Genomic DNA, 25,373 nt, shown 5'->3' on the forward strand with positions numbered 1-25,373 from the left:
ATTATTATTATTATTATTTTGAAGGGTGTATCTTAGGTCATATAGAAGAAAATATTGTTATAGAAATGACATACTAAAGTATTCCACAGATGTGAAAGATAAGGCAACTTATTCTGAAATGACTTATGAAGAAAAAAGTTTTAACATACTTCTTTGTAATTGTATTTCAAAATTCTTAACCAATTTCCCTTTCTAAAATACTTATTTAAAAATGTCTTCCTCCAGTACCATTTATTAAAGATGCTATCTTTCTTTCAGTGAGCATGTCTGGCCCCTTTGTCAAAGATAAGGTGGCTGAGTGTGTTTGTAGTGTGTCTGTATTGGGAGGGGTCCCTTACATGTCTGCATCTTCTAATCTGTTCCACGGATCCTCAGGTCTGTTTTTTTTTGCCAGCACCATGCTGATTTTATCACAGTAGCTTTGTAGTATAATTTCAAGTCAGGGATTGTGACGCCTCCTGCTTTGCTTTTGTTGCCTAGGACTGCCTTCAGCTATAAAGAAGGATAAACTCAAAGGCTTTTATAGGTAAATGGATGCAACTTGAGACCATACTCATAACTGAAATAAATCAGACTTGCATGTGTAAACATTGTATTGTCTCCCTAGTGTAAAAAGCTGAAAGAATAAATATGATTCAAAACATACAACAGATATTGTGAAAGGGGAAGAAACTGCTCAAAATGAAAGAACTGGGATGGGAAAAGGAGAAAAGAAAGAAAGGAGAAAAGAAATATATATACACAAGATAGCTAAGATAAATATATTACTAATTTTTATTAATTCATTGAAAAGAGCGGTTTGTGCTTATATTGTTTGACTAATCTTTCATACCTGTATCTTACAATCTGAGCAACTACTTTGAAGATAACAATAAGCAATGTATTAACCACTGTTAACCTATTATCTTGATTTGAAACTGTATCATCGTTTTCACTGCTTTTTTTCTCTTTAAAAAAAAAAGAGCACACTAAAAAAAATGTCTTCCTCAAAGCCTTAGCTTCCTTACTGGGGACAAGGGCTGAATTAATGAAAGACCTCGAGTTCCTGACTATTTTAAAGAGACCAGCTACACCTTTGTTCTGAAGCAGCTCAGAGTACTAATCACAAGCCCAGCCTTTGAAGTCAAACCAGCTGGAATCAAATTCTAACTCCATAACTCCTCAGCATAGAACCTGAGGAATTTATTTAATTTTTCTCAGTCTCAGTTTCTTTAAGTGCAAAATGAAAAAAAAAAGATAGAACACACATTCAAAAAAATTGTTAAATGGATTACAAAAATGATACATATTTATAACCCTATTAAATATTAAATTTAAGCTCTCAATCAGATAATATAATACCTGACAATAAATGCTCAATAAGTGTAGTCAGTATGACCTATTTTTATTATTATCTGTTTGCCCATTGCCCTTCCACAGAGAGTTTTACGTGCACGGGAAGAAAAAAAGCACATAAGGATTGAAATGTTTACTACCTGGCTGTATTAATTTGCTGATCTGTACTCTAGGACAATAAAAAAATAAAAATAAAAGGCAACAGAATACTAAAATACATTATATAAGTGAAGCAAGATAACCAATTAACTAGTTTCCATGTATGTCAATAAATTCAAAATAGTTTCTAAATGTGATGGCGCACGCCTATAATCCCAGCACTCAGGAGGCTAAGGTAGGATGATCACTGTGAGATCAAGGCCAACTTAAGCTACATGGTGAGTGAGTTCAAGACCAGTCTGAACTACATAGTAAGAACTTTTCTCAAAAAAAAAAAAAAAAATTTCAGATCAATTGATAAAGACGCAGTTGCTTTCCTTTCTCCAAAAAATGAAGCATTTTTAAGCTGAAAATGTCCTTAGAGGTTCTAAGTTAAAATAATTTTTTTCTAAATGGTAGCCCAAATTGAGAAGTAACATAAATACTCCATAGCTGAAGAACTTAACATCATCACTCCACATTTCCATGATGGAATACATTAAGGCACTGTATTAGGTCCTAAGCAAAATATATTTTTCTAAAAGTATCTTCTAAAAATAAATCATATTGGAGAATATATTTAAGAAACTACATAAAGGAACTATACAAAGTACCACAAGAAATTCATAAAACTTAAAATGCTTGTAATCTAGTTGAGCAAAAACTAGTCTTAGAGTTTAAAAGCAGAGTTAGGTATATTTCATTTAATTTCTGTATTTCTTTAAATTTTACATAAATGAAATAGATGTCCCTATCCACTCATTAGTTGACAATTTCAAAAATTTATTACCTGAACTGAATATTCACTAAATGAGGCTGGGAGCCATCTGATTGCCAATAAGTTTCTAGATTGTCATCTCGTAACTGATCCACTCCAAATCCTAAAAATACCAAAAATGACAATAAATTCCCATTGTAAGAGAGATGTACAATCAAAACATAAAATTACCATATATATTTGTCCAGAAATTTTGATTAACAAAAGAGTATGAGAAATATGAAACAACCAGAATTCTACCATTTTTTAATCCAGATCTCAATTCTTAAGAAATACCACTAGCACACATAACTTATCATTACAACTAACTTCTTGTGGTTGTTGGCTTTGAAAAAAAAAGCTTCAAGAATATATATGCTAAATTCTGTATGTATTCAAATAATTTCTCGTATCTTTTACAAGCTGACTATAACAGCAATCTCTACATTCTGTAATATCTTTGAAAATAAAGATTCTGAAAGTTTAACATGGCATTACAAGAAGAAAATGGATGAGTGAAAATACTTCCCAAAAACATTTTGAAACATAGTGCTTCTGCTTAGTCAAAATTAAATTTACCCAGTATCCTATATCCTCTAGCCATTCTGCCTAATTGAAAATGAACTATCTTGTGGGTTTTTTCCTGATTAAAACCACAACAATTCATACTAATCCTAGAAATGAGACAGAATAGTAACAAATAGATTTTTCCAAAATAAGTCAAGAGAATGGATTTAATTTACTATTTCACTATTTGAGTAATATATTTATTATGGATAAAATTGAAAAGGTACAAAAAAGAACCTGGTGAAAAGTTATCTACTTACTATCTTGTTCTCCTCTCCAAATATAATGTGTTAATTGGTTTCTTGCCTATCCTTTTACAGGCACTGCATGTATACAAGCAAGGACATGTATTTTCTTTTCTCCCCCTTTCTCAACACAAATGGTGGCATACTATATAATTTTCTCCTTATTGTGTTCTTTTGCCACTTACCACAGCTGGAAGATTATTCCATAAGTAAATTCACAATTATAATAATTAATGTAAACAATGATACTACATTTAATGAGCCAGACATATTCTAATCATTCCATATATATTAAATCATTTAATATTTACTAACATACAATATCTCAACATAAACAGCTTCCACATTTTTGAAGTCTATATAATATAACCACTGTCTAGAAATATCACAATTATTTAACCAAATCCCTATAGGGTATTTAGTTAGTTTTCAGTGTTTTTTAACATAATAAACAATACTATACTAAATACCTATCTATAATCTTTATTCATGTTACAATTTTGAGAATGGACTGCTAGGAATGGAATCCAGGTTATTTGAATTTTTAACTTGACAAACACTGCCAAATTCTCCCTCAAAATGCTTCCTCATTAACAGTATATAGGAACATCTATCTTCTGTCCATAGCTAGTGAAATTCAGATGCTCTGAAATTTTATACCAGATTTTGAAGACTTAGTATGAGAAAATCTAAATATCTATTCAGTTACTATACTGATTACATGTTTGTGATGATTAATTGTGGTATGTTAACTTGACTTGTGTAAGAATAGCCCAGAGATACATAGAGATTATATGTATCTGGACAACTGACATGTAGGCTCCAAACTGAGAAGGGAAGACCCACTCTAGATGTGGATGGCAACAACCAACAGGCTTATAGCCTGGACAAAGTAAAAATAGAAAGAAGAAGTCTTGTCCCTTTGCATTGGAGGAGCTCTAGTCTTCACCACTGCCTTTGAAAAATGGTCTCCATCTCCTTCAAGCTTCCAGGGCAGACTCCAGCTTTCCAATGCAGACTCTTTGGCTTTCCAACACAGACTCACACCAGTGACTGAAGCGAGCTTCCTGGCCTTCGACCTTCAACTGCTACTGCACCCTCTGGCTCTCTGATGTGCAAACAGCCACTGGGACTCTTCCTCTTCTAATGTTGTAAGTTTACCTAACAAGTCTTTTATTATAAATATATTATTGCTGTTCCTTTTGTGAACTCTAATTAATACAATGTTGAAGGGACATTTTTGGCATTTTGAAACAAAATGATAGCACCTGTTGCTTTTTTTACTGTGGCTGCTAAACAGGTTTTAATTGTATATGCTGTCTGTATGATATTTCTATTGGACAGACTATGTGGTCATGCTAAAATGCAATCACTCTTTTAAATATTTACTAACCTGACAAGTGATAAATATTTCATGCTTTTATTAGTTAGCTATAGTTCTTCTCATATAAAATGCCTACTTTTACTCCTTATATTTCTAATGGACTTTAACTTTCAATTGAATTTTAACTTTTTCTATTATGGGTATTAATTCTCTTTTTGTTCCATGTTAAAAAAAAATATGTCTGAGATTTGAATCCTGATTGAATTTGCACCTCTTACCTACACTGAACGTACTAGTGGATAAGAGGTTTTCTCAGAGATAATGACTTTTATATTGATTCTGAAGCACTTGTTATCTAGCTAAAGAGGTAGAAAGGTAATCTTAAAGAGCACTTGGCTGACAGAAACTTGTAATAGCATGAATCAAGATAAATGGCATGTATGGCAAACAATAGTAGGTCCTTTTGGCAATTAAGGTATAGAAAAGGAAATGAGTAGAAACACACAAAAAAGCAGATCATACAGACCCTTATGCACTAAGGTAAGGATTATAAATTACCTTGAAAAATATTCAAACCTGCTGTGGCTTTTTAGTATGTAAGTCACAAGATCAAGAAAATATAAGATCAGGGTCTTTAGATAAGTTCTTTACCACAAGGGAGAGAGAAAGCCATCAGGGTAACACATGTTGCTAGCAGAAACGCTCTGAATAAAAGCAGTCATGGGGAAATGTTTAAAAAATAGTTTTCTATTTCTTCAAAGAAAAACTTCTTCAAATGTAAAAATTAGGATTTTTTAATACTGTATAACTTAGGAGCTGGGGATTTAGCTCAGCGGCAAAAGCGCCTGCCTGGCAAGCGCAAGGTCGTGAGTTCAGTTCCCGGTACCGGAGAAAAACCAAATAAATAAATAAATAAATAAATACTGTATAACTTAAATCTACACTGTCCAATATAATAGCTATAGTAAAGAGAAGAATTAACTAACTTACGAAAGTTAGTCTTCTCTTAGCTTCTGCTATTATTTGGATGTGGTTTGTCTACCATAGCTTCATGTGCTGGAGATCTGGTCTTTAATATGGTGGTGGTATGGCAGTAGAACTGTTAAGAGGTAGGGCCTAGTATTGGGTGGTTAATCACTCAAAGGGATTAATGCTGGTCTCTTAAAGTGAGTTAGCTCTCACTGAGTGATTATAAAGAAAGACCACTCCCTATACACTACTTGGCCCCTTCTGAATGCAGCAGTCTCTCTCACAGCTTCTCTACTATATAACAGCCACAGTGCCCTCACTAGAGATGAGTTTAGACCTTGAATTACCAGTTCCCAGCGTCAGAAGTTTCTTCTCTGAAGATCTTTGCACCATGAATTACTCTCAACACTTACATCGCAATGCAAAATTTACTTCTGAAAGAGGTTTTCCTTGATCACACAATCTAAAGTAGCTTCCTATTCAAATTTACATTCTATTCTATTATTTTGCTATTTAATTTTCTCCAAATCATACAACCATTCAAGTCAGAAAGTCTTTCATTCAATGACCATCTTTGCCAGTTATAGCATAAATTTAAATCAAAATTTAATGAGTTTTTATAAAAAAACTCAAGTCATCCCATTAGGCCTATCAAAATGTACTCATAAAAGCAATGTCTTTATAAAAGATATAGATAAAATAGAATACATGTTCACAAAATACAACCATATGGAATGCCTTACTTTGTATCAAAAGTAGAGCTAATCCAAGAAGATGTATCTATTTTTCCTCAAATTTTGCTTTTCATCATGGTATGAATTTGCTGCTTAGGAAATGAAATTACTATATCATTCTAAGATCATGTTATACTATAGGTAGTCACCAAATGTGACTTTTAATTTTTCCAGTCTCTTGGGCACAGACTGACAAATGTGCTGAATTGTGGAACTGTTTTGTGATGTGTGTTCAATTAGGCTGAATCTACTAAATACATTCCAACTTTAATCTATGTGAAAGATTAAACGAGTATTTCTAAAGATATATTTTGTAAAGCTATGTGCTATCATCCTGTATGAGGGCAAGTACATTTATACCACTCAGACTGACATTAACATTTTGAAACTTTAGTAAAATTCTCCCTTACAACACTTCTTACCATACATTTCTCCTCATTATTTTACTTCTAATCTTGCCTCACTTCAAAATCCTTCCTCTCCTTTTCTTAAATGTGAACAAACCCTGATTGTTTTACTTCACTACTTAAAACTTTTTAGATGGCTCATACTACTCATCCAATGAAGTATGAACTGTTTAAGAAAGCCCTCTATAGTCAAGCTTCTACCTAATTATCTAGCTTTATCAATGCCATTTCCTTAGATTATGGTGTTATTAATTAGAACTTGTAATTTTTTAAATGAGCCATGTTTTGTCTGAGCTGCACATCTTTCTTTGTACATACTATTCTGTTCCCCTTGTCGTTATATATTTAGTCAACTCTTACTCTCATTCCACCATGTAGAATGAACATCTCCATGAAGATGATTAAGCGAAAACAAACTACAAGACAGTAGATCTAACTGGGCATGTTGGCACACACTTATAATCCCAGCACCTGGGAGGATAAAGTAGGAGAATTACCGCAAGTACAAGGCCATCTGGGGCTACATAGTGAGTTCAAGGCCAGCCTAAACTGCATATATCCCATCTCAAAAAAACAAGGACAAAAAAAAAGATGATAGGTTTAAATCTAACTGCATCAATAAGTACATCAAGTACAGCATAGTAAAGAACTCCTAATTAAAACATAAACAAGAACAGCAAGACTCAAGAATATGTTAAACAAACTGAGAATCAACTATTCTTAGGTACCACAGAGAATTGAAGTCACAGGGAAAACATCAGTTAAAAAACTGCAGAGAAGACAAAAACAGAATCACTGCTTATAAAGAGCAGAAATCACCACTGGAATCAGTAACTGCTAATAAATTTAAAGAGTAACTAACTAATTACAGAGAAGGAGTATAGACTGGTTTGAGAGAAAAAAAACTCTGGAAACCCAGACTAAGGAAGGGCTCCACACTTCCATGAGCTGGAAGCTCTTCCAGGTTTGAGGAACTTGCCTGTGCAGCGCAAGAAAGGACTCTACCTTCCACGGGCTTCAAACTTTCAACTTCCAGCTGCTAACAGGCTCTACACCTTTGATCCCCATAGCACAGGGCTAGACAGGTGATGATCAAACTGACCTGATCAAAGAAGAGGTCATATGCCAGAGAAAAGGTAAGCCTGCCTGAAAGAGTTGGCTGCTTCAGTGAAAAACACTAGCCACAAGAAAAGCCCACAGCTGGTATAAATAAAAAAATCAGTTTGGGGCTTTACCTGGAGAGTGGCTTCTTCACAATGGAATAGCCCTGAAAAACAATCCAGTACATAGCCCGCCATATTGCCAGGGAAAATTTAATTATGTGCCATTTTGGGAAGGGTTGATGGTGCAAAACTGAGTGATGAAACACCACAGTTTCACTCCAGGACTGAACTGTTTCCCTACTACAGTGACTGGATGAGGGACGGCCAGAGACAGACTGGGAGAACGTGAGCTAGACAAATCCCCCCAAGTCCCCTAAGAAGTTCAAGTTCAGGCCAGGAAGGATGGCCTATGTTCTGTGGTGGGAGGCAAGATCTGGCTTTCAGAGGGGGCTAGATCCAAAAGTGATGGCACTGAATCCAGCAGCCTGCTTAAGCCCCCACCATACTGCCTACACCCAGAGGAAACCAGTGGTTTGATTGCTTCCTTCCTGGAGACCACTACAAAGACCTGAGCAAGATTTAAATTAATCACTTGGCTTTTCATGTTCACTTGTGAATCTATCCAAGGCCTAGGCTCCTTATCTGGAGATGGCAGACTCATAGTAAGTGAACCTCCGTGAGTCACTAATCCCTACTAGAACCTGTAGTGGTGGATGAAGCCACGAAGTCTCAAAGGACAAGACAAGATCACAGCCAAGGACACCTAGATCAGATGTCAACTACCTGAAGACGATAGCCTCAGGCATCTCGTTCTTCAGTGGATTAACTTCATACCTTACGTAGAGAAGACCTTGAGTGGTTCTGCCTTTCTTGAGTACTCTTCTCCTTTCTTCTGATAACCAAATAAATATAGGCAACCCAGAGGTCATGGTCTTCGCCCTGAGAGAATCTTGAATTATGTGAGAGGGCTTTGATCCTCCTGGAGCCCCTGAAATCACTCCATTTGCCTCTTTTTATTTAGCCTTCACTGTACACTCATTCAGGAGATTGCAGACCTGATCAGCCAGCAATAACTAAGGGATAGTATTAACCCTATAGCTTCCCCATGGACCACTGTGAGTGAAGATGAATCTTAGCTTGTACAGTTGCTACAGAGTAGGTGTCATAGAGAGAGGAACCTCTTGAGCACAGGGAGTCCCTTCACAAACTCACAGGCTATAAAGTGGGGCAGAGAAGAATGCGACTCGCTAGACTCCAAAGAATGCAGGCCCTGGTAGTAAGTCACTCATTTGGAAATACATAGGAATTTTTGTTTCTTTCTTCTTCTTCTTTTTTTTTTTCTTTTGGTATCAGGAATTGCCTTTCATCTTTTTTTTGGATATTTTGGAGACAAGATCTCATTATATAGTCCAGACTGGCCTTGAACTCACTATGTAACACAGGCTGCCTTGAACTTGCAGTGATTCTCCAGTTTCAGCCTCCTGAGTGCAGGGATTACAGGCGTGTGCCACCATGCCAGACTTCTTTCCTCTTTTGACCCTGTTTTATTTCTTTATTGAGTTCTGAGGGGTTTTGTTGTTGTTGGCGGTTACGGTAGTGTTTGGAGTTTTAGCTTCCATTATCCTTTTCCCCTTTTTTGTATCAATATTATCTGTCTTTATTTGTTTGACAAGGTGCACCTTTCTTTTCTTTTCTTTCCTTACTCTTTTAATTTGTTCCCTTGCTATTTTTCCTTATTTCCCATTAGTTTACTCTCTATTTTTTTAATTATTTATGCTTTTCTTTGTTTTTTTTTTCAGTTACATTTACCTAATTACACAGTAAGAGCAGAAAACATTCCAAATATGGAAAAAGAGTAACATACACATTAAGTGAGGCATATACAACCCCAAATAGCATGATCAGAAAAGAACAAGACACATCATAGTCAAATTACAAATAAAAAAAGAACAAAATTTTAAAAGCTGTTAGAGAAAAGCAATGAATTGCTTATAAAGGAAAACCTATCAAAATTACAGCAGACTTCTCAACACAAACCTCAAAGTCAAGGAGAGCTGGGAGTGAAGTATTTCAAGCCCTAAAAGAAAATACCTTCCAATACAGATTGATAGCCTGCAAAACTGTCTTGCAAAATTGATGAAGAAATAAGATATTTGTAAGATAATACCTAAAGAAATTCATGACCACCCAATGAGCACTCCACTAAATTCTAAAGGATATCCTAAAAGAAAGACAATGAAGCTAACAATGCCACATGGCCCAATCAAATGACGAACAATGCAGGGTGAGCAGGGAAAGAAAGGGAATCAGGAACAGTAAAATAATACCATAATAGGAATAAATCAATATCCCTCAGTTATAACCATCAATGTGAAGGGTCTCAATTCAAAACCAAAAAACACAGATTAGCAAAATGGATCAAGGAATAAGATTCAACAATATGTTATATACAAGAAACACACTTAACCTAATAATTCATAAACTAAAAGTCAAAGCATGGAAAACAATATTTCACATAATAGGAATCTAAAAACAAGCAGGAGCAGCTATCTTATTTTCGGACACATAGCACTTTAAGCCAAAACTGATCAGAAGAGGCAAAGAAGGACCCTACATATTGGTTAGGGGAACCATTCAACATTCAACAAGAAGAGGTAACAATTGTAAACATATATGGGGCCGAGGAAGTAGCTCAGCGGTCACAATACCTGCCTGGCAAGTGTGAGGCCTTGAGTTTGATTCCCACTACCCACCTCCACCCAAAAAATATATGCACCAAACAACAGTGCACCCAACTTCATACCACAAACACTAATGGAAATAAAAGATCAGATAAATATCATCATAATTAGAGTAGGGACCTCATACCACTATCTCAAATAGATCAACTAAACAAAACATCAACAAAGTAATAATCAGAATTGAACTAAACCTTCAAACAAATGGACTTAATAGGCAACCAACAGAATACACATTCTTCTTAGCAGTATGTGGAACTTTCTGAATAGGTAACATATTCACAAATAAAGCATGCTTACATAAATGCAAAAGAACTGAAATTTTACCATGCACATTATCAGATGATAGGACAGTGAAACTAGAAATCAGCAGCAAAATAAATCATACAAATTATGCAAATGTGTGGAAGTTAAGCAACACACTTTTAATAATCAGTGGGTCACAAAAGAAATTAAGGAAAAAGACAGCTCTTAAAATTAAATGGTAATACCAGTACAACATACCAGAACTTATAGGACACAATGAAAGCAGTCCTAAGAGGTTAAGTTTATAGCTGTGAATGTCCACATCAGAAAAACGGAGCGAGCCCAAATAAATAACCTTATGATGCACCTCAAGGTCCTAGAGAAACAAGAATAATCCAAATCCACAGCAAGTACAAAGAAGGAAATTTAAAAGATCAGAGTAAAAATCAATTAAATAGAAATTTAGAAAAAATACAGCCAGGCATGGTGGCACATGCCTGTAATCCCAGCACTCTGGAGGCTGAGGCAAGAGGATCCTTGCAAGTTCAAGGCCAGCCTGGGCTACAAAGTGAGTTCAAACAAGCCTGAACTGCATAGTGAGACCCTGTCTCAAAAAGACAAAAGAAAAAAAAGCAAAACAACAACAAAAAAGTACAAATAATCAATGAATCTGCTGGGTATGGTGGCATATGCCTACAATCTCAGTATTCAGGACCTGAGGCAGGAGGATCACCACAAATTTGACGCCAGCCTGGACTACAGCCTGGGCTACAAAGCGAGACCCTGTCTCAAAAACCCAAAAAGTAAAGAATCAATGAATCAGAGAGCTCACTCTTTGAAAGAATAAGCAAAATAGGCAAATCCTTAGCCAATCTTATATTTAAAAAAAGGAAAGACACAAATCAATCAATTAGAAATGAAGGTGAAATCGTAACAGCGACTGCCAAAATCCACAGTATTATAACTACTTCACAAACCTGTATGCCAAAAAATTGGAGAACTCAGAAGAAATTGAAAGATTCCTAGATAGACATATTTGAATTACCAAAACTGAACCAAAAAAAACTTAGAATTCCTGAATAATCCAGTAACAGGCAATTAAATTGAAGCAGTAATAAAAAAAAAAACCCACTAAGAAAAGCCCAATATCTGATGGATTCACTATGGAATTCTATAAGAACTACAGGCAAGATAGAATGAAACTAAACTGTTCCTGCCTCGTGGGCTCCCGGAGGGAGGGCCCCCGGCGCACGGGGAGCCTTGGGCGGGGAGCACTGGTCTTTGGACCGGCGGCTCACTCCCTGCCTCGTAGGCCCCGGAAGGAGGGCTTCCAGAGCACAGGGAGCCACGGGCGGGGAGCACCCGTCTTCTGGCTGGCTAGCTTCCTGCCTCATGGGCTTCCGGAGGGAGGGTCCCCGGCGCATGGGGAGCCATGCGGCGGCAAGCGCTCTTGCGCACCGGCCCTTAGGCCAGCCGCCACCGCTCAATTGAGATCTATCATGACACAGACAAACAGTGACACAATTGGCGCACCATGCAACAACTGCAGATGCCCACCCATGGACGTGTGTGAATCATTCAAACTTTGAACAACATGCTATACAACGGGACACTCTTTAAATACATGCCATACAACGGGACACTCTTGCTCCTGCCACTGAGAACCAGAAAGGTCCAGAGCCAGCGGAGGAGCAGCTGCTGAACAAGGACTCAGAGAACATGAAAATACAGACTAAGCCCGAGGAGTCAGAGGTCCTCTGGACTGTGTTCATGAAAGCCGTTTGGAACCTGTAAACCAGGAGGACCTTGCACAAAACCTGCGGAGACTCATTGGAAGCCATTCTTCCCCTGACAGTTCAGGCTGTGGTGGAGCTCTGGAGAGGTCTGCAGCAAGATTCCTGCTGCCTGTACTGACAGTTGGGGAGAGGAAACTAACTGGTTGTGAGGTCCCAAAGCAATGGGAAGCTGGAGAGAAAAAGCTACAAACAATGGCTCTCATCCCAGACAGCTCACTTGAGATGTTAGTAAGAATTGCCTCCTCAGTATTCTATAGCCATGATGAGGAGGAGGCCAAGGAGAGAAAACAAAGAGACCAAGAAAAAGCAGCTGCTTTTGCTGCACCACTAAGAGAAACAGATCCCAGGTCTGATTCCCAGGGCCCCAAGAAGAACTCGACAACTGCATTCATCTGCTACCACTGTTAAAAGCTGGGCCACCTCAAGAGGAACTGCCCTAAGAGGCCCCATGGGCCATGCCCTGGATGCAAAGGAGACCATTGGAGATCAGTCTGCCCTCTGAGGTGGAGGCCCCAGAGCTCAGACCCATGCTACCAGTTAGTCCAACAGGAATGAGAGGGCTTGGGGCATGGTCTGCCTTCTCCCTCTGGCCAGACTGTCATCTCCATCGAGGAGTCCTGGGTAATCATGACTATGGAGGAACAAGAAAACAGCCTGGTGCTAGACACAGGTGCAAGTCTCTCGGTCCTTCTTTTCAATCCTGGCCTTCCTTACAGCCATCATACCTCAGTGAAAGGAGTCACTGGTGAGGAGGTAATATGCTATTTTTGACAACCTTTAGGCTGTAACTACTTATTAGATCCATCTTGCATATCTCTGTCTTCCTGAGAAACCACTTTGAAGATACCACCATTCATTACAGCAGCCATTGATATTTTCCTACTAATCTATCCATAACTGTGTAAAGTTTGTAATGTTCCTATCCTATTTCATAAATGGATGTATGTTTATTATTATGTGTTTCTTACAACAACCATTGAGAAGAGTTCATGATTTTTCAATAGGTCACTCATGTATAGCTCTATTTATTTTCTTTAGAAGCCACTTTGAAGATACCAAAGTATACTACAACAACTCTTGATAATCTCCTACCTCTTTTGTCTCTAACTCACTATTATTTGTCTATTTGTATCTCCAAACTATTTTGTAGATAACAATATGTAAAACAATAACCATTGATAATTTCCTACCACTTTGTGTGTAATTTGGTAAGACCCCCTATTATTATATTATCCTTCTTTTACTCTTTAAAATAAAAAAAAAAAAAAAAAACAAAACAAAACTAAACTCAACTCTTGAATGAAACTAAAAGGGAAGGAGTATTCCATTCTTGGAAGCTAACATTACTGATTCTAAAACCAGAGAAGAACCTAACCAGAAAAGAGAGTTACAAGCAAATCTCTCTAATAAACATAAATGTAAAAACCCTCAACAAGATAGAGGCAAACAGAATGCAATAAACCATCAAAAAGATCATACACCATGACCAAGTAGGTTTCATCCCAGGGATGCAAAGGTGGTTCAACATGGTAAATGTAATTTATCACATAAACAGAAGCAAGGACAAAAATCACATGATCATCTCAACAGATGCAGAAAAACTTTGACAAAACTGAACATCCACTCATGATCAAAACCCTGAAGAAAATAGGTACAACTTAACCAACATTCAAGTTGCAAACTTTCACAAACACAAACAGACCTTGCATTAGGAACATTCACAGATGTGAACAAATTGCCAAAGTAGCTCATCTGTCTGCCATACATTGTCAGTTGTGCTGCTGTGTGCTTACTGTACAGTGTGACAGTATACAGTAGTACAGTGCTCAATCAGAACCCAAGATGTATGGAAGTAAAAGAAAAAGCACGAGTGATGTGGAGGGAACTGTAAGGAAGCGCAGAGCAATAACCATGGAAACAAATTGAAAATACAGTGTAAGACTCACTTTGAACCTGACTAATGAATATTCTCCCAGAATGGAACTCATTTATAGATCAGAGACTTACTATATAGAACGACCTTATCTCAATCTGATAAAAGTTATTTATGACAAATCTTCTGCCAACATCAGATTAAATGAGGAAAATCTGAAAGCTTTCCAAGATCAGGAAGAAGTCAAGGATGTCTACTATAACCACTCACATTTAACATAGTCCTCAAAACATTATCCAGAGCAATCTGGCAAGAGAAAGAAACAAAGGGGATATCACAGGAAAGGAAGAAGTCAAAGTATCATTATTTGCAGATAACATGATCTTCTACTCAGTTCCACTATATAATTCCAGAAAAAGACTCCTAGAATTAGTAACTAAATTCAGCAATGTAGCAGGATACAAAATTATTCAAAAAGCAATAGCAGTCCTATACACTAAAAAATAAACTCACTGAGGAACAAATTAGGAAAACAATACCCATCATAGTAGCATCAAGAAAAATAAAATACTTAGGAATTAATCTAACCAAGGTAGTAAAAAGCTCTACAACAATTACATCATTCTGAAAAAGGAGATTGAAGAGGACATCCAAAAATGTTCTGGATAGGTAGAATCAATATAGTCAAAATGGCTTCTTCTGAAACTGATATATAGATTTAAGGCAATTTCAATCAAAATAGCAACAGTATTCCTTACAGATCTAGAGAATACTATACAAAAATTCATATGAAACCAGAAGAGACCCAGAATAACAAAGCAATTCTGGGTAATAACAAAGCTGGAGACATTGCAATTCCACATATGAAGTTACATTACAAAGCTATGGTAATAAAAACAGCATGTTACAGGCACAAAAATAGAAATGTAGATCAACAAAACAGAATAGAATAAACAGAAACAACCCTAGGTAAATTCAACTATTTGATCTTTGACAAAGGGGCCAAAATTGTACACTGGAGGAAAGACATCCTCTTTATAAATAGTACTGGGAAAATTCCATATTCACATGAGGAAGACTGAGCCTACAATCATATCTCACCATGTACTAAACTAAAATCAAAATGGATCAAAGATATAAATGTTAAAACAGAACCACTTGGGCCAGGGATATAGCTCAGCGGTACAGCACCTGCCTGGCAAGCACAAGGTCCTGAGTTCAAATCCCAGCACCCAAAAAAACCCCAGAAAACCAGAAACACTTAATTGGGTGGAATATAAAATTTAAAACTCTTGAAGATACAAATGTAGGAAAAGACTTTCTGAACAGAACTCCAATGGCACAAGAAATAATACTGTGAATCAACAAGTGTGATCATATCAAATTAAAAAGCTCTGCAAATCAAAGGAAACAATCAACAGAGATAACCTACAGAATGGTAAAAAAATTTTGGTAGCTATTTCTCAAACATAGCACTAACACCTAAAATGTATAAAGAACTCAAAAAAATTAGACTTCCCAAATAAAAACTCCATCAAAATATTGGTATCCAAAGTGAACACACTTCTCAGAAACAGTATAAATGGCCAATAAATACATGAAAAATGTTCAACATCCCTGGTTATTAGTGAAATGCAAATTAAAACAACATTGAGGTTCTATCTCACTCTGGAAAGTGGCTTTCCTCAAGAAACTAAATAATAACAAATGCTGGTGAGGCTGCAGGAAGAAAGGAACCCTTTGACATTGTTTGTGGGAATGTAAAGTAGTACAACTATCATGGAAATCAATATGGAGATTTTTCAAAAACTAAAACAAGAAATTCCAATTTGACCCAGCTATTCCCTTCTAGAACTCTTCCTAAAAGATTTAAGTCATCATATTACAGTGATACATATATATACATACACACATACATACCCATGTTTACAGCAGCACAATTCATAATAGTTAAATCTTGGAAACAGCTTACATGTCCATCAACAGATGAATGGACAAAGAAAATGTGATATTTTTACACAGTAGTACTAATCTGCCATAAAGAAGCATAAACTTGAAACATCTATAGATAAATGGATATACCTTAAGACGACAATGTTAACTGAAATAAATCAGATACACAAGTTTAAATACTGTATGGTTTCTCTTATATGTGAAACCCATCATACAAATAAAGAGCAAAAGAAAGAATAGGTAATAGAAAGCAGGGAGATATTCTTCAAATGGGAAGGGAAAGAAGAGATGGAGGGGTAAAAAAGGAAAAAATATTTTAAAAAAAGAATAAAAAAATGGAAATAGAGCTTTTTCAAATGGGAAGAGGATCAAGAGTTTGAGAAAGCAGGAAGAGATAGGAGAGGAAGAGCACAATAAAGAGTTAAGATGTATTATGTACAGGTACAAATTCCGCACAATAAATGTAATCAGTGTGTACTGCAAACATGTTCTAATAAAAAATATATATAATAAAAAAAAAGGAACTCGACCAGGTTTCTGGATAAAGATTCAAGGAAAAGCCCCCATACTCTCTGCAAAAGAATGAGGAAAGTAATAATGCAAAAATACAGCCAGAGCATTGTGTTATAAAAATCCATACTTTGAGGAAAACTATTTTGCACAGTCTAATTAAAGGGAAATATTCAACTCTACTTTTCTGTACCCTCTTTGTTTTACCTACTGGGGGAAGTAGTTAACAAACACTTGTGAAAGTCAGAGGCAGAGACATGGGCCCCCCAAAAAAACTGAAACCTAGCCATATACTTGCAGAGCACTTCTACACTCCCACCAACTTATTACATATCAGCAGGCTCCTATATATGTAACACCAGGGAATTACAAATGAAGAACTGTAGGGTCAGACTCCATCTAAGATGTTTCTATGGAAACCCAAAGAGAAAAGAGGAAACAAAGACACTGGAGGATTTAGACCTCAACTCCTCAGATACAGCAATTATAGAAAGTATCAAGAACACATAATTAAATATCAAAAGTTAAAGCACTCTGGGGGCTGAAGCAGGAGCATCTCAAGTCAGCCACCTAGGGCAAATTAGCAACTTAGTGAGACAGTGTCTCAAAATAAAAATAAAAAAAGGTTGGAGATGTAGCTTAGTACAAACAGTTAATGATTAAAAGTTTTCTCTTTTATATAGTTTGACCAATTTTGCACGCTTATATCTGGTAATCTGAGCAACTTATGTCATGACAATAATTTGCAGTATAACAACCATTGGTGAATTCCTAAAATCATGTCTAGTGAAACTATGTATTGTCTCTAATGTTCTTTTAAATTATTATTTTCTTATTCCCTTTTAATGATTTGATCAATCTTCTATTCTCACATCTGGTAATCTGAGCAACTTCATTGAAGATAACAATATGTATTATAACAACCACTGTTAATGCCTATCATATGGTTTGAAACCCTGTATCATTTTTAATGTCTTTGCTTTGTTTTGTTTGTATTTTGCTATTGTTCTTTTTTTGTACTATTCTCTTTAAAATAAAAATTAAAAAAAAGGCACTGGATTTAATCCCCAGTACCACAAAATAAATAAATACATACATATATATGTATACACACATATGCATATATGAAAAGAATGAAAGAAAGGAACACAAAAGATTTGAAATAAGAATGGCTTGGAATTTCCTAAAATTAATGACAAAACATCAAATCATAGATCCAAAAAGCTCAGAGAACATCAAACATGATAAATACCAAAATATCTACAGCTAGCTCTATCATACCAAACCGTCAAAAATCAAAAACAAAGAGAAACCAGGTTTGGTGGTGCATGCCTATAATCCTAGCACTCAGAAGGCTGAGGCAGGAGCATCACTGCCTGGGCTACACAGGGAGGTCAAGGCCCACCTGAATTGAACTATATAGTGAGACCTTACCTCAAAAAAAAAAAAACAGAGAAAGAGAGAATTTTGCAAAAAGAAACCTCCTTACATACAAGAATAAGGATAAAAATTACATCAGACTTCTCTTCAGAAAGCAGTATGAGTCTGAAATACTTGAAATGTTATAATGAAAAACAATCTAGGCATTGTGGTGCACATCTGTAATCCCACTCCTCTGGGAGGCTAAACCAGAAGGACTGCAGGTTTCAGCCCAGCATGGGAAACTTATTGAGACACTGTCTCAAAATTAAAAACACAAAAGGACTGGGATGTAGCTCAGTGAGAGGGGCCTGTGTTCAATAAAGAAGGAAAGATGGAGGGAGGGACGAACCCTTTAAAAATTTTTCCTCGAAATGGAAGAAGAAACAAGGACTTTTTCAGACAAACAAAACTTGGAGAAATCTATCACCAGTAGACCTGCCTCGTTAAATTTTAAAAAGAAAATTTTCAGAAAGAATTGAAAGATAGAGACAGTGAATTTTAAAAACAAGGCACAACTACGTTTTCTACCAGAAACTATTTTACATATAAAGACAAAGACAATTTAAAAAGTAAAGAGATGGAGAAAGATCTATCACTAATCAAAAGAAGCTGAAGTAGCTATTTTAATTCCAGACAAAGCAGAATTTTCAAGAAAAGAAAGTTATCAGGGCATTATAAAAATGGTGTCAATTCTCCAAGAAGATTTAATAATCCTAAGTATATATGCACCTAACAACAGAATATCGAGGTACCTGAGAAAAAACTGATAGAACTGTACAAAATAGACAAGTCCTATTATAACTGAGGATGTCAACACCTCTCTAGCAGTTATTGACAGAACCATCAGGCAGAAAAATTAGTAAAGATAAAGCTGAACTTAAGTATGTATATGAGAACCAGCCACACAGTAATGTGTGACTGAACAAAAGGCAGATAGATCCAGGATTACACGGAATGAAATTTCTTTGGTACTCTTATATATAGAAGCATCATGTCTAGGACAGCAACAAGACAGGTGGATCCCCACAATTTAAGGTACAAGGGGATTATATAACAATGGGGACAAAAGTGACTTCATTCAAACTGTAAAGTACCTGAAATCTAATATCAAAGATGTCAGGCACATTCTTGGCACTGATGGCACCAGCTCTGGGTCCTAACACTCTACATATCACGTTAATGGTTTTGTTTATTTATTGTTTGCTGGGAAACTGTACAAGGAAAACCAACCAGGGACAATTTTGGCAATTACAATTCAAGATGGCTACAGTCATGTCAAGCTAAATCCCTACAGACGCAGTTATTTGAAGGCTCGACTGGAGACAGAGAATGTATTCTAAGATGGCTTACTCTTGTTAACAAGAGGACTCAGCTTGTCACTGGTACTGATAGGCCATAGTTTCTCACCAAATCTTTCCATTGGACCACTTGTTTCCTCAAAGCATGTTGAGTTCATTACCCCCAGAGTGAGTGATCCAATCAAGAGCAAGCAGCACTACAATGTCTTTTATAACCTAGTCTCATAAACTGCATATGTTACTTTTGTCATACTCTGCTGGTCACAATGTGGGAGAGGACTACAAAAGGGCATGCATATTGAAAGGTACCACTGGTGACTATTTTAGAAGGTGGCTACTGCAAATTAAAGTATTGGTTAACTGATGAATAGATAAACCGTGGTCATATTCATACAGTGCAACAAACTGATGAAAAAGGGAAAAACACTGATACATGCAAGAGCAGAACTCACAAATGAAGTTACACTAAGTGAAAGAGGCCAGAACCCAAAGTCTGTATGATAATATTTATACTGACATTCTGGAAAAGGCAAAATCAAATGGACTCAAAACAAATAAAAAGCTGTCAAGGGCTCAGAAAGGCGCAGGAACCTTGGGGAAGATGGAAATGTTCTATATTTGATTGTAGCGATAATTATGTTAATAATTTTTTGCTAAAATCCACTGAAAAAGGATGAGTTTTATTCTATGTAAATTATACTTCTTTAATAAACTACCCATAAGAAGAGAGAAGGGAATCTTAAGGGAAACAAAAGAGGTTTGGATGGCAAGACAGCTACAAGGTTCTTAATGTATAACCAGTAGAAGTTTCTGAAAGAAAGATGACTACTAAGCTAATATGTAACTTAAGTTCCTCAAGCTAAGGAAATTCAGCTGAACTTGAGTCTACAGAATGAAAATACCTACCAAACTATAGGATAGACCAGAAAAGATAAATATATATCCTGCCCTGGCACATCCTACCAAAACCCTTGAACTCCAAGAATAAAAAGAAAAATCTTAGATGCTTCCAGGAAAAGCAAGTTATTTAGAAAAAAAAGAGACAGGCATAGGCCTTCCTACCCTCAATATGGAAAGAGGATAATGAAATAGCATTCACATGTTTAAGAGAAAAAGATTCTACCCAAATCAAAGTAAAAAACTTCTTTTGGGATGTACAGTGGTACCTTGCCTCACAAACTTATTCCTTTCCACGATTCTGGTCGCAAACTAAATTGGACAAGGACTGAATCAAATTCACTGGTTAGGTTCAACGTTGATCTTATGGGAAAATTTGAATTGATTTGTGAACAGAATTATGGAAAGAATGAAGTTCATGAGCCAAGGTACCATTGTATAATCACTCAAAAAAGGTACCATTCCCTTATCCTATCTGCAGAAATAGAAGTCAAAAAATCTCAACTAAATAGCTCAATTACGGTAAAGATGGGGGGGGAACCTTATGCCATGAAGTTAAATTCATCTAGCTATAAATACAGCAATTACACAGAGATATATAATAAATGGCAATCCAGTTCATCAGAACTAAAATGAAGCGTCTAAACAGGAGGAACATTAAAGTTAGTGCAGTGGATAAGGATACTGTAAGTAACTATTATCAACAGTTTTTTGGCATTGTTTTGCTTTACCTGGTTTGCAAGATGACAGCGACCAAACAGCTTGTGACCCAATTTCTCTTACTGTTCCAGTTCTTTCCAACTGCTTAGGGTCAGCACCAGGAGGTGTCTTGTTTGGTGTGGTCATTTTTAAAATATTCTATATAGAAAGAAAGAATATGCACATTATGCTGGGATCTGAGTATCTTTCTGTAAAAAGTAAAAAAAAAAATTAATAGAAAAATGTATCGCTCATATACTGCTTGTTTAATATCTTTGGTTAATCTTAGTAAATCTAGACAAATGTGGAAAATACTTCTTGGACAGTGAAGGGTATGTAAAACTGCACTGATGGAGCAGTTACTGCTACAGAACATTATTTCCAATGCTAAAGAAGTCCACAAGTTCTATATACCATCTCCTTGACACTACCCATTAGATCCTAAATTGTTCCCACACTGCCACCCAAACACTTCTCATTAAGTAAAAGTAGAGACAATGGATTGTAAGCTTCACAAAGGCCTGAGACTTAAATGCTCAACGAGTAATTTATTTAGTGAATAAAAAGATAAATAGGTCCAGCCATAAAGTAAGCCCGTAGCCGTCATCACAAACTGAAAATAATGCAACCATCTCTACGTTGGGGCAGCATTCAACTGTCGGGCTTGGGACTAGACGCCACCAAGTGGATAAAACACAGAGCTCGGAGAAGATGAGATTCCTGGTCTCGAAGAACTGACCACACAACACAGAGAACCGAGGTCAAAGACAGAACGCCACCGGGAGCACCGTCAGGACACGCTCTGATGGTCCTGCCTCACCCCCCGGGTGTACCGGAATAACTCCGGCTCCACTTCTGGGCCACAAGCCCTGAGGAGACCGCGAGTATAAGAGGTTGAAACTGGGGAGAAGGCTTGTACTTACTATGGGGGGCCCTCTCTATGTTGGAGGAAAGCGCACTTACAGCTTCCACTGCGTCTCAGGTACTCCCCGGCCTCCGCAGTTCCGCGCCACTCCCACTCAGCTCCTTAGCACAACCTGGCTTCCCTGATGACGTATTTGAGAGTCGCAGCACAATGACGTCAGATACAGGCGTCTACCTCTAGGGCTCCGCCTCGCGCTCCATCGCGCACGCGCACTACGCCCTATGGCTTGCGCGAGGCGGCGACTGGGCACCGCCATTTTGGCCGGTGGCTGTACAACACGCTGTGTGACTGAGACTTGAAGGCAAGAGTTCCTGTGGCCTCTGTGCTCCCACCGCAGGGAGATCATTTTCTCCAGGTAAGTGAGTAGGCGGGAGGGCTGTGGCCTCTAGCTGCCACCTGCCACTTTGGAAGGACTGTAGTGATGTTCTCCAAAAGCCTGGGGATAGGCCTGAGGTAGCGGCGGCAGACCGCAGCGGCGCGTGGCAGCCGGCACCGGCGGGACAGCTGGAACCGCCAGAGCGCGGGCGGCGCCCGGGACTCGCGGGCTTCTCGCGCTTCCTCTCACCATGCTGGCGCTCGGGGCTGCTGTTCATCCCCAGCCTGCGCTGCGAGGATGGTGCTCGGGAGCCATCGCCCCAGATCGAACCCGTACACCTTCCACTCCCTCTCCCCTGCCCCAGCCCCGGAGCTAACTCACTGGAGAGGAAGGCACTTGCACAACCTAGAGCATCCTCCAGACTCCTGGGCTCCTCTTACAGTAAAACGAGTATCCTGTCGCACATGCGTATTTGATCGTGGGGAAGCTGTGGTTTTTCTTCTACCTTTCGGTGATTGTGGAGTGAGTCATGGCATCTTGCCGCCATGAAGTCGAATCCTCCTAGTTCGCACCCAGGCTTTATAGAAATGATGGGCAGACGTCGCTCTGATTTTCTCATAAAGCGGCGTGTACTTGGCTGTGATTGGAGTTGTCCCAAGCGGTCTCCCAGTTGACATTCTTACAGCTCTGGGGGTCAGTTTGATGACACTCCGCACGCTTTCCCTTGGTGACTTCATCGTTGTTTTCTTTTATAATATCTTGAACTTTTTGAGATCGAGGGTAATGTCTTTACTCAAGATATCATTGGATTTGAATTCAGAATTTTGTACATTATACGCACTTAGTATTTGTTGTGAATGAATGATGAACAAGGCTGAGTCCTCACAGCCATGAACTGCATAAGTTAACTTGCTCCTTTTTGACAGTAAATCGATTACTAAGGAATAACTGTCAGAACAACTTGTTTTATTTTTACCCTCTTTCCAACCACACTGCTAGCCAGAGAGTGATGATTGTGGCATTTATGTTGGAGTCATTAGTCCTGTATGCTGAGAAGATTCATTCTGTACCAGCCACCTACCAGCAGTGCTTTCAGTGCAACGAAAGGCTTTTAGCTGTATTTAATCTAAAAGGTGTTTTGGGTTTTATTTTTAATTAAAAACTTCGTTCCCTTATACTTTATTTTTTTAGAAGAACATTTAATAATTAGCAGAGGGAGGGGATCCACTAAAATGAAAGTGGTGCACCTCTCCCAACTTATTATGGTTTATAAGAGTCAGAATCAGCAGTAAGCATAGGTTAGACCATTTCGTGTGACAGCAAGCATTATTAGGTAACAGCAGTCTTTAAATGCTTTTATGCAATATTCTGATGATTTTGATGTTAGACTAAATGCTTTCTGTGTGTATATCTCACTTTTTATTTTTCCTCTCAGCTTAGAGATGACACCGAGTACCTGTTTTATACAGCTTGTCTTCAGATCTAAAATATTTTAAAATCCCTTTTTATTGCTACGAATCTGTTCATGTAATCTTCCCAGCAAGCTTCACTCTTCTAAAGATTTTCTAATGAAAAAGAAAGTAAGGAGTTCTTTTTCCCTAATCTTTGAAGATAATTAAAATAATTGAACTAACAGTATGTACATGGTTACTTAACAGTTTTACAAAGAATCCATATTCATTTTTCTTAACTGCATTATAATTTTTCACTACTTTTGAAATGAATCCATTTTTGAGTGACCTTTGGTAATTTTTATTCCTCCATAAACATCTTTTTACAAGTCTCTTAATTTTTAGAAGTTTGAAAACTTGAATGAAATGTTTTAGTAAATTAATAGGAGTTTCATTTTTTCATTATAAAAGATGTATTCCCTGCTAGAATTCACCACCAGGTAATTTATAGAAAGACACTCAGCATTTAAATTGAATGCATAGTGTCCAGTAAAAGTGAACCCATATGTTAACATAGTTTTGTTTCTTGTAGAACTATATAGTTTCCTCTGGATGATTCTTTTATTTCAGCATATAGTTTAGTGGAAAACTGTCACTATTAAAATACTTGTAACATGCAAAACTCTGGAGGTTATAACCTAGAAGAAAATTATATACTATATTTAAATTCATTTTCTTATTCATCTAACAGAAATGTTTTTGCTCCTAGTATATACTAGGCACTGATGTAGTTACTTTACTGAACAAAATTTAAATTTCCTTTTTTGTGATGATGGAGTACATTCTATTTGAGAAGGAGAAAAATGTAGAGAGAGAATACATAGATACGTGTGATAAATTTGTGTGTGTATGTCTATATAGTACATATATGTATGAAATATCACAGTGATAAGGAGAAAAATAAAGCAAGAAAGGGGAATAAAAAGGCAGATGGGGGTATTTTAAGTTGGGTGTACAGAAGACTCCCTAAGAAACAATAAAAACTTGAAGGACTAACCTATATTATTCTCTAGCAAGAAAAATGTTACGGACAAAAGGAAAAAAAACTGCCAAGACCCCAGAATAAGGACATATCTGACATGTGCTAGGGACAGTAGGGAGCGAGTATGGCTGGTGCCAATAGAACAAGACCTAGAATAGTTGGAGACCAGATCAGAAAGTTCCTACTTTTAGTGCAGATTCACTCTGCAGCACCTGTTATTTTCTTACCTTTAGTGAAACTCTGCTACCATTTGTGCTCGTCTTGACCTATTCTTTGTTCAGGACAGAGTAAACCTAGAAACTGACATAGGAGATTAGGGCATGGCAAAGCTGACTGTGGAAGTAGGCGTGGCCTGTTAATTACAAGGTCTCAGAACACATGTATGAGACAGTTCCCAAAGAACTGTCCCAACTTGCACTTGGACTTCTTGTGAGGACTCAGGCAGGTTTTTAATAGGGTGGCCTAGATGTGATGTCAGCCTCAGGTGTGGGATCTCAACACCACCTCTGAGGACCAGATGAAGTGTTTTATAGCTAGGTAAATGTGTGTGTATGTTCAGGGTCCCAGAGAGAGGTGTCCTCACTAGAAATCAAAATTTGAGAGTTTGAGGCTGGGCATGGTATGCACACCTATAATCCCAATACTCGGGAGGCTGAGGCAGGAAGATAGCTATGAGTTTAAGACCAAC

At 37.3% G+C, this 25,373-nt stretch overlaps 2 protein-coding genes and 1 long non-coding RNA gene across 7 annotated transcripts in view; 2 read left to right on the forward strand and 1 right to left on the reverse strand.

Moving 5' to 3' along the window:
- Nucleotides 1–8,236, forward strand: part of LOC106148763 — a 65,264-nt gene extending 57,028 nt beyond the window's left edge. Inside the window, exons 2-3 of one of the 2 annotated variants that reach the window (XR_001234435.1) lie at nt 4,028–4,193; nt 6,855–8,236. This is a non-coding gene — a long non-coding RNA (uncharacterized LOC106148763). The remainder of the gene's footprint in view (nt 1–4,027; nt 4,194–6,854) is intronic. The other variant, XR_001234434.1, reaches the window with a different exon arrangement.
- The window catches only part of Anapc10 (anaphase promoting complex subunit 10), an 84,581-nt gene extending 62,502 nt beyond the window's left edge, over nt 1–22,079 (reverse strand). For 2 of the 4 annotated variants that reach the window (XM_005386639.2, XM_013515276.1), the window contains exons 1-3: nt 21,975–22,079; nt 21,044–21,170; nt 2,264–2,354 (exon numbers count right to left, since the gene is read on the reverse strand). In XM_005386639.2, coding sequence (XP_005386696.1) covers nt 2,264–2,354; nt 21,044–21,158 — 206 coding nt within the window. In that variant the 5' untranslated portion in view covers nt 21,159–21,170; nt 21,975–22,079. Of the gene's footprint in view, nt 1–2,263; nt 2,355–21,043; nt 21,171–21,934 lie in introns of all 4 variants that reach the window. The other 2 variants (XM_005386638.2, XM_005386637.2) reach the window with 2 other exon arrangements.
- A 90-nt stretch (nt 22,080–22,169) lies between these two features.
- Nucleotides 22,170–25,373, forward strand: part of Abce1 (ATP-binding cassette, sub-family E (OABP), member 1) — a 28,994-nt gene continuing 25,790 nt past the window's right edge. Inside the window, exon 1 of the mRNA XM_005386633.2 lies at nt 22,170–22,291. The gene's annotated coding sequence lies outside the window, so the exon portion shown is untranslated. The remainder of the gene's footprint in view (nt 22,292–25,373) is intronic.

Source organism: Chinchilla lanigera, unplaced genomic scaffold, assembly GCF_000276665.1.
Source record: "Chinchilla lanigera isolate Chin_1 unplaced genomic scaffold, ChiLan1.0 scaffold00027, whole genome shotgun sequence".
In the NCBI taxonomy this organism is placed as follows: domain Eukaryota; kingdom Metazoa; phylum Chordata; class Mammalia; order Rodentia; family Chinchillidae; genus Chinchilla; species Chinchilla lanigera.